The sequence below is a fragment of the Electrophorus electricus genome, chromosome 2 (assembly GCF_013358815.1).
Source record: "Electrophorus electricus isolate fEleEle1 chromosome 2, fEleEle1.pri, whole genome shotgun sequence".
NCBI lineage: Eukaryota > Metazoa > Chordata > Actinopteri > Gymnotiformes > Gymnotidae > Electrophorus > Electrophorus electricus.
In genome coordinates, this window is record NC_049536.1 from 3,114,949 (window position 1) to 3,125,369 (window position 10,421).

At 43.4% G+C, this 10,421-nt stretch overlaps 1 protein-coding gene across 4 annotated transcripts in view; it reads right to left on the minus strand.

Annotated features, from left to right (window-relative positions):
* Positions 1-9,960, minus strand: part of abcc8 (ATP-binding cassette, sub-family C (CFTR/MRP), member 8) — a 38,671-nt gene extending 28,711 nt beyond the window's left edge. For 3 of the 4 annotated variants that reach the window (XM_027015180.2, XM_027015179.2, XM_027015177.2), the window contains exons 1-5: positions 9,626-9,960; positions 4,578-4,740; positions 3,228-3,369; positions 2,503-2,624; positions 1,458-1,624 (exon numbers count right to left, since the gene is read on the minus strand). In XM_027015180.2, coding sequence (XP_026870981.1) covers positions 1,458-1,624; positions 2,503-2,624; positions 3,228-3,369; positions 4,578-4,740; positions 9,626-9,646 — 615 coding nt within the window. In that variant the 5' untranslated portion in view covers positions 9,647-9,960. Of the gene's footprint in view, positions 1-1,457; positions 1,625-2,502; positions 2,625-3,227; positions 3,370-4,577; positions 4,741-9,625 lie in introns of those variants that run through there. The other variant, XM_027015181.2, reaches the window with a different exon arrangement.
* Between the last annotated feature and the right edge of the window lie 461 nt (positions 9,961-10,421).

Here is a 10,421-nt window from a genome sequence, read left to right on the forward strand (position 1 = left end):
ACATTGCACCTACACCACTGATTCTTTACTCTCCACCTTATCCACTGTAATTAGTTGCCTGCTATTGTGATTGCAAAATCCTATAATGACGTGTTCAATAGAGGGATTCCTGAAAGGGTGTCTGGTGTGTTAATGCATCATCAGTGACAAATATCAAGATTTGAATAGAGTCTGTGTTGGGGAAAACTCTTCAGAAGTGGCCTGTACTCATCAGTGCAATGAGCAATCAGGAAAAGTATTGGGGCAATGAGGGAGCCGATGTGGAAAAACCAAAAAGATGTTGATGAAAAGCAGAGAGGCCTGATTGCTCTTCGAGAGCACACAGATGCGCAAGGACTGAGCGTTCAGTGTAAACACACACAGTGTGTCCGCCCAACTGGAACCAGACTGGCGCTTTGAAAGACACTCTGGGGAAGGATCAAAGGAATTTCTATGAACAAACACACGCAAGTATACACACACACCCACCCACATACAAACACACACACACTCACACTCCAGATAAGACCCCAGTGTTAACATTGTTTCTGCATATCACTGGCAACCTGCTGCAATAATAACAGAAGTATCATCCAACCATGACAATCTTTGCATCTTATTTTTTTCTTTTACACTGAGATCAAAACACCAATCGAAGCCTCACGGTGTTGGCCTCTGCCTCATCACTGTCACCATCAACAACCACGTCCCAAATGTAATAGAGCGCTTTGCCCTGATTACACGAGTCGCGCGCTGAGACAAAGCCGCTTCAGCCCAGGCGAGACATAGGAGCGGCCTGCGGCGTGTTGCTAAGCCCTGAGGCATGTGAGGGTGGGCGGGTGGGGGTGTGACCCCACGATTGAACGTGCAGCACCAGCACAAACTTTCTCACTGATATATGACCCCTGTACTAGAGCTGTGGTAGAGACAAGGACAGGATGTAGAATGTCTCATCAACGGAAAAAAGGTCGTAATTCCCACAGAAGGTCGGCATTGAAAAAAAAAAGCACTAAGCTGGAATCAAAGACACTTTACACGCCTCTCAGAGCTGCAGAATAACATCTTCTAGTCTTCACGGGTCTCTGAATGAGTGCGGCCACCATTTCGAGCTGAACGCAGACTACAGCAAAGGAGCAGGAGGGAATCGATCCTACCAGCTTGAACCAATAAAAGCAAAGTCCAGGTTTAGGCAGAGAAGCACATGTTTTGGGCTTCCTGTTCACAGTAATAATGTTTTGACTGTGACTCTGCCTATGAACTGCAATTAAAACAGACGGTATAATCAATCAAGACTGATTTATTATTTATATAATTGTAGTAAACCAATATTATATTTCTACAGAAAAGTACAAGCAATCATTTTCACTTCTGCTGCCTTCCAAGGTAACTATACAAACCACAACATAGCAATGAACGTAGCAGATGTTTTGTTGAGGGACAGCCCGCACAGGGCCGCACAGACCTGGCACGGATCTTACCCTCCCCAGGATCACGTTGATCTCCAGTGCCAGGAGCAGGCCGTAGAGCGCGACCAGGAGGCCCGTCAGACAGAAGCGCAGCTGTCTCGGGCCAATGCCATGCTCTGTGTACTTGGCAAACTTGATGGTCTTTGTGATAAATGCCAAGATCCAGTAAATGAGCAATGCTGTGGGACAGACCATAAACAAAGATTACTGCAGTTCTTCATATTAGGAAATCCATGTTATCTTTGAAAAAAAGTAACAACAGAGAGCAATGAGCCAGCTGTGTTATTAAAACTCTCTGTAACAGCAATAATTCAGATGTTGTGTTCTCCTCTAATTAGAGGGGAACAGTAGTAACACATGTTATTATGCTGCCCCAGACACACGCTAACAACCTCCAGTCAAAAAAAACTTAAAACGCTTTCATTTTTTTTCTTTCACGACCTTTGACCTATAGCGATTGAAGAAGATTTACACAGGTAATAAGGATGACAAAGCATTATGTCATTATGTCAAGTGAAGAATATGTAAAATGGAAAAACACTGTAGAACAACAGAGTAACTGTTAATCTTACATACTGCAATGCAGTTTTTTGCACACCAAAACAGTGTATCTTCCATGGCCTATTGGAGATACTGCAGCTGTAGTTGTGTCATGTCAGATGGCCATGGAACCAAAAGCATGAGCAAGACCTGCTACCATGGAGACCTTTGGACTGCTGATAATATCCCTTTTAATTGCATAAACCCCAGGTAATTACAGTGTTTGGATATATTTATTTGACTTGCAGCTGTTTGAAGTATCATTGCCATATGGATAGCCCACAGCTGCCAGGAATTGAACTGTTCTATTGCTGAGCCCTACCCAAAGGTTCCCCTTAAATGTCATTAAAACCAAAATTATATTAGTCAATGAAATCAGTACCAAAGGTGACAATGAAAAGTCTTTCCAAACGTTTGAGTGTCTGAAAAGAGGACTAGCGGCCTGCAGTTTTGCTTGCCCAGTAGTGTGTGGTTGTGTGGATGATGTGTGTGACTGGCCTGAAGGATCTGCACATACTCAGCAGGAGCTTGGGAAAGTTGGACGTCTCTATGTTATGGTAGTAGACGATGGACGTGATGGCGGCCATGAACGCCAGGCATGCAGGCATGTACAGGTGTAGATGCAGAGACTGAGTGAACCTGTAAAAGAGAGAGTGTGTAAGATAGAGAAGGAAAGAGGGAGAACGAGAGGCGATGTTGTGGTTAGAACATACTGTAAATGCCCAAAGGAAAACTAGCTGACACTTTTATCCAAAGCAACTTAAAATTATGACTGAGTACAGATTGAGGGTTAAGGGCCTTGCTCAGGGGCCCCAACAGTGGAAAGTTGGCAGCTGTGGGGCTTGAACCAGCAACCTTCTGATTACAAGTCAAGTAGCTTAACTACTAAGATACCAATGCCATACATTCTTCTTTTGGAAAATGTAATAAACGAAAACACAACGAAAACAAACAAGCAAACAAAAACCCTACAGCATGGCTTTAGGTCATAATGAACACTCAGCAATAAATCAGGACTTAGTCAGTGTGTCAGACAAACTGCTGTCACAGGTCTACAGAATTTAGACCCACTGACTAGCCTGATTCTTGCCACTTCAATGAAACACTAAGCGATGCTGAGTTTTAAGTTAAATAACTCATTTGAAAAGTGTGCATGGGGGCTGCATTCTATGGGATATTTGGAGCTTAAAGCACAGCCTGAGACTTAATCTTTCCTTCACAGTAAAGAGGGCCACAACCCACCCATCAGACACGATGCCCTCGGCAATCTCACACACCAGCACAAAGAGGAGGATGAAGGTAAGGACCCATCGAAGGTTGTGTCCAGGGAAATGCAGCCAGGTGCTGTGATGGATGTGAACCTTGGAGCTCTGGCTGCCCCATCCTGCAAACAGAAGCACAGCGCATGACTAACGCCCTTCTTTCTCACCACCACAGGCTGGAGCTCCTCACAGGTGCAGAAATGTTGGGCTGACTCTAGAACAGCTGCGTCAGATCTGTATCAAACGTTTGTACTGGGTTCCTGACCTGTGCTTCGCGCTGCAGATTTCGCTAGCGGCGGGCCGGCGGTGCTCCCAGAAGGGAGGAGAGCCGCTCCACGTCGGCCGCTGTCCAATTCGGCGATGCTTTGCTTTGCAGCCAAGGCCACTTATTTGCCAATCACATTATGCTAATGGGAAAACCTGGAGCACTTCCCGGTGAGGGGAGGAGTTTCATCTGAGAAAACAATTCACCGCCTCCAGCTCCATGTGTACAATCCATCCATCTGTGCAACTCCAACTCTTCCTGCTCTCATGTGGACTAATGGCTTAGTGGCCCCAAGAGCTCCCGCTAACCTCAGTCATATATACAGTCCCTCGTCACTTCAAATCTAGTCTGGATAGCTGAAATGGCTGGCTATGTTTTGTTTTGTTTATCATCAAGGTAAAGATTTCATGGCCAATCCTAATTATTTATTAACCTCTTACACTCCAAAGAGTAACCTGTGGATACAGATTTTCATTCCTTACCTTTGTAACTATGTCCCATTCATATTTTGTGAGTGCAGTAATTCACAGTGATTACTAAATAAGGTGCCCTGACATTAATAAGTAAATCAGAAGCCTGGAGTTTGAGACAGACCGATACTGGGGCACACAGTGTCTGCCCCTATGCTGTGACTCGGACTGTAACTCACGCCCCCTCCCCAACAGATGCATGCCTCCAGCTCCATTCCCCTGCTAAGGTCACGTTTGTGCTCTCAGAATGCAGAATATGCCTCTGCTTACTTCCATCCCTACAAAATCACTTTTGTGCTCGCAATCCTAAACCTTCAGCCAAGAGGATCCTCGCCAGGCCTGTATGCAATTCTACCTTCAGAGAAATCATGACTGCAGCATGTCCTGCGTCTTCTCTGACATCAGTAAAAGCACCATGCATTATCAAGGCAAACTTCCACTAATCAGGTATCTGGGACAGCAGCAGACTACACGCAGTGACTGCAGTCAGCTGTTTCGTGATGCATAACAGTATAACCGCAAGCCTTCTCCCATGACGATGTGATACAGTGAGCTGCCATGTTTCCCCTGGCGCTCACCTGTCCCAGACACTCACCGATGAAGAGGATGGGGAAGGTGATGAAGAGCAGGAAAACGTGGGGCACCACGGTGAGGGCATCCAGGAAGCAGCCGTTGTTCAGCACGCCGCTGTCCACGTTGTAGGCAGCCGAGTTGTTTTCGCTGCCGCAGAAGGACAGGGACATGGTGGAGCTCAGGGTCTGCAGGAATGGTGCAGGACAGAGGGGAGAAACCAGAAGAGAGGCCGTCAACGCGCAGCACAGTCACATCCTCGCTGCAGGTGGAGACGAGTCAGATGGCGGCGGGTCCCGTCCTGCCCGCGGTCCTGTCCGCTACGCTGCTGCTGGCTCGCTGAGGGATTCCTGCGTCGGAGTCCACCACCACTGCTGTGGCTCAGAGGCATCCTGTTAATAGCCACCTCAGCTCAGCGCCAGAAGGAAAGGGAAAAAATTGAAGCATCTCGGCTCCGGGAAAGCATGCACGCTGACACGCAAATGCACGCGCATGCAGAAGAGGTCGCCGGCTAACGCAAGCAGCAATCTCTGCTCCGGTGAACTGAGAGCTCAGGGCTGACCTTGGGAGAGAAGATCTGCACGTCACAGTGTGGGTGTTAACTGTGCGTGTTTGCATCACAGGGAGGACTGGTGTGTGGGAGAGAGAGAGAGAGAGAGAGAGAGAGAGAGAGAGAGATGGGGGAGGAGGGTAAAAAAAACGCAGCAGCATCAGAAAGCTTTTCATCATGGTGAGATACGTGTCTGACATGACAGATCACGCATGACTACTGGTTTGAGTGGAAAATCTTCCAAAGCTGTCTTTTTCTGCTCATGAAGCAAGCAGCTAGCTGAATACATTAGCTTTGTAACTAGGACATGCAGGAGACAGCACATCAAAACAACAGAGCCAAAAAAGGCTCTGACACAAAGACAGGTATATTTCCAATATCTTAATCAAACAAATGATCATAGACATTTATTTAGCCTTTCAGAATATTTTTGAAGATGAGGTCATGCTTATAGTAATGTAGAGATAATGTCACAGCAATCATCAATTTCAGAACTCCCTGTCAGATAGAAAAATAGGACTGTCACCCTTGGCTTGCTCACTGGGGACATTTGTAAAGCTGCTTTGTGACAACAACTGTTGTAAAAAGTGCTGTACAAATACATTTTTGATTTTTGATTCTCCCTTTCACTTCTTGTCCGGCACTTAAATATCACCCCTTCTTCTCTACACAGTCACAGTGCTAAAGTGTGTCATAAAACACCCATAACTCACAGACACACAGAACAGTATCACACACACACACACACACACACACACACACACACACACACACAAACATAGTCTGGTGCATATGGGGACATAAGGGACATTTATTTAAGTGGTTGAATAACATCTCCTTCAAAAAGTCTGCTTGCCTGCACTAACACAGTGAAGTGTGCAAACAGAACAGAATTTGTGCACAACTATAATATGCAACTACAATGCTTTCACCAGTGAGATTGTCCAACATAATTTAGTAATCTGAAACTTGCTTTTTGCACCAACCTACTTTATAAGGGGACCTACTTTGTTATTTTGATATCAGGTCTGTCTTGTGAAAAGTACACACTGGTCCCCAGGACACACTGTCCATAAACAGTTTGCAAATCGACACACTTTTTGTTTTGTCCATTTTTGTTTTTTAGACTGGATACTTTAGCCTTCTGGATTTTAAAACAGGCTGAGAAGTTATACAACTTGTGTATAAGAATAAACACAATTTGTGGTACATTTCAGGGAATTTAAATGTATATATTAGGTGAACCATACAGGACTCACCTCCTGTTTCCCATGTTTCCAAAAGTAACTGGACAAAAATGGATGCAATTTTAAACAGATTTGTCATGGATGCAAAGCTAATGCTTCCCTGGTGACGCTCTGCCAGGCCTGTAGTTCAGTCATTTCGTCATCACTAAGAGAAATCACCTGGTCAGATATCACTCTCTGGGTCTCTGAAGCTCCATTTGCTTTGGCAGTACTGGGATGGCGTGGGAACTCCCCCTGCAGTTGACACTGGCAGCTAGGCTTCATCGTCTGCCCACAGGACCTTGTCCAGAACTCTGCAACATTTGTGATGTACTTCTCTTTCTTGAGATTTTTAGTAGTGGTTTGCATCTGGTAGTAAACCAACTAAATTGCAATAGTGCACAATTCTTGCATAGGTCTATACCTACATCTCGGTTAGTGCTCTTGGTATATTCTCTATGTTGTCACCTTTGCTAAAATCAGCACTGAAGTCTTATTGCTTAAAAATTTACCAATCATTCGATTCTGATATATATATAAAACAGTTGACACACCAATTTCTGTAATTGATTCATTTATTGATTTATCTTCTCCATGATGTCTTGCTTTTCTGTATTTAACAGTTGTTTGGTACTCACTACAGCAAAGAAAGTGTAGTTGCACATCCAAAATCAATGCTTATTACGGACTGTTAATTATTATACTAACACACAGTCGGCAAAGAAACTGGGCTTGCAATTGTCCAAATATTTATGGACCTCTAAAGGATGGGCTACATGGTTCCTACATGGTGACACATATTGAGTGTACCTAGCCTCAAATGAAAGTTTGACAGTTCAACATAACAGCAATTATTCACTTCAATCCCACAACAGTGGAGCACAAAGCCAAAATAACAAAAAAATAAAATAAAATAAAATAAAAAAAAAACTGTCCAGATACTTATGAACTGCAGTAAAACAGGTCTAAATCAGGCAGACAAACAGCTCTAAAAGAGAGCATGTCTGAGGTGAACAAAAACCAAGAATCTGGAGTTCTACAGCAAATACACAACATTGGAGAGACTTACAGATCATACATGGATGGTCCAGGCCCTTTTTTTATTACTCAGAGGTACAATACAGCTTTCCTATCTGAACGTCTAAATAGGACTAATTTTGGACATCTGTGGATTCCTCTTCACTATGTTGGCTTCCAAAACATCCTCACCAAATCACTTTATCAACAGAGAAGTGCATTACTTTCCATTAATCTGTGACTGGGGAATACAGCCAAATGTGCCAGCCTACACAGCAACAGAGGACTTGCACTTTATGCCTGTACAACAGATGTAAACTTTACTGCTTGTGTCAACTTTATGTCTGTACAGCGGATGTAAACTTTACTGCTTGCGTCAACTTTATGTCTACTTTAATGTCAACTTTAAGTGTAAACTTTGCTTATGTCAACTTTATGTCTGTGCAGCAGATGTAAACTTTATGTCTTATGTAAACTTTATGTCTGTACGATTCGAGGTGCACGGGGAAGGGACAGTTAGGCTGGCAAAGTTGACAACATGGTCTCCTTTTCCTTTCTACCTTTTTATGCTCTAATTAAGCTATATTAATCAATGCATTCCTAGCCTTGTAATATTTTTTACATTTATGTTGGCTCACGTGGCAGTTAGAATAATATTCACATGAAGACGGGCGCGATTGTGGGTTAGCATACCTTAATGTTAACTAGCTAGTGGGATCTTCACATCAAGTTAGATGCATTTTTATTTTTCTTACATTTATTTTATCTTTTATAAATATGTTTGGCCATGTTCAACATCATCGATTAAACAAAACGAACAGACAAAGAAAAACAGAAACGCGTACTTTTCACCAAGCCATGTAAGCTGGTTATCTTCGATAAACTAAAAGCCCACCCGCTATAAGCACTGTGTGATGTAGAAAGGTAGAAGGTTCCTGTCAGCAGACCACCACATTTCTGCCGCGGTTCTTCATATATTTTCTTTAACGCTGTATTTTATAGTCCGTGTGTTGCTAGTCATATAGCTAGCTAAGCGTTTGACTGCATGTAAGATTTTGTAAGCTTCAAATTTTACTTCGGCCACCAGCAAACAAGTCTTGATTAGGATTTGGCTCTAATGATCTTGACAACAAAGCGACGATATATATGATATACCAAAGTATGCCAAAGACATGCCAACATTAGCAGCACGTTCAATAGTGAAGCATCACGTACGGTTTTGGACAGTGGAAAGCGAACCACCACGCACATGATTTACCAACAAGCTGGTTGGAAATGTTCACCTTTTTAAACACTTTCACCCTTCTTACATTTAATAAAGACATTTTTCAGGAGAAAACTGGAACACTTTGTAGGCTACTTCTTTGGTGGTACATACAGAAATTATGCTTATCGTTTGTTATAAAGTTATGCCACTGGAGTAGGCTATATGGTCTGAAAGAAGTCTTCAACTGATGTATAAAAGATGCCTATGGCTTTAAATTCTTTTTAAATGTTGTAAAAATGTCTTGAAAGCAACAGTAGACTTCCTGTATGTCATAGGCCTAAAACCTCTCATTCTGGCGTATGACATTTCTCCTCTGAACGAAAGAGAAAGATGTCAGAATTAGAGATTTTGGACGTGATCTTTGCTCAGGGGATATACTGCATAGGGAATTAAGGGTCAGGGGTCAAGGATGAACATGCGTCATTTATAAACCTAGCATCTGGAGAATCCTGGAGCTGTGAGATTCTCTCTCACTATTTCACACAGATGCATGCACACAAACCTGTAACGCAAGTACGACCAGGAAAGCAGTAATGTGCAAACAGAAGTAAATTAATGAGCTTGTCTTATCTCAGGTCAGTGCTTTACTGGTCGCATCAGTATTGGGAGACATTATTACCAAAGATTGAGAACCGATAACTTCTAACTCGAGCATGGTGGGTCGATCGATTAAACATCCGAATTAATACATCCGAATAACCAAAGACACTTGAGAATTCGTTATTATTTTGCCATAAACATTAAAGTGATCATTAAACGCCAAGTGGGTGAAAATGCCACCGGAGGACAGTCACAATGTGCTCTTTGAGGGAAAAGTTTTGGACTTCCAAAAGCAAACCGTTATCTCGGCTAATTTTATTGTCAGATAAACATGAATAATAAACAGTGAATTTAAAACAAACCTGACCTTAAACATTAAATTCTGCATTCTCGTGTATGTCTCAAAATAACTACAAGTGTCATAAATGGCGCCCGCATTCTCTACCGTTTTAACAAAAGAACAATGTGCATACCGGTCTGTAGCGTGAAATCATCCTGATATCAAAATCCCGCTTCTTCCCAAAGCAAATCTCGTGCGAATCACCCCCAACGGATCGATTTAAAACACCTCCAGCACTAAATCTGAAGAAACGCGTCGTTTGGCTCCATGAATTCTGCCGATCGATGAGACTGAGCTACCGCGGCGTGCGCTCACATTCCGCGCTCGGTGGCGCTGACCATGGTGCTGAAATCAGGTGTTAAAATTCCTCATCGGAATCGGCCGGGATGAGGGACGAAGTCTGGCAGTGCCGTGCGCTCCCAGACTCAGACTGTTAGGCACACATGTAGTCTGCACCGGCAGCCTGTGCTGAATAAGCCAATACGATACTGAGCCATACGCGTCAATCGCAGGCCATGTCCTCCAACCTGCCTACAAGACATACGGGGATGATTACAGCGTTACTGGGAATGCTTACTGGTTTTTCATAGCGATGCAAAGAATAGGACTGTGCGGTTTTAGGTCCACATATTTAAAAACATTACAGATCAATCATATGCTATCTGGCCATGGTGATATTACCATGGAAGGCTAAGTAATATGTAGGTTGGTCTTATATGCGTCGAAATGGGCGACAGTACGTTCTTTTAGGTTAAATGGGAAAAATAGGTCGCTGAAAGTAGAGGGCTATTCAGTGATTTAGTTTAACTGGACTGTAAACGTCAGCCGGAGATCTCAACCAGTCGCAAAGCCTGCTATTGCCCCCTACAGTAGATAAACGGAATAGCACCGTCGATCTCAGATAGGAGCTCGTTTTTATTGTACATGAG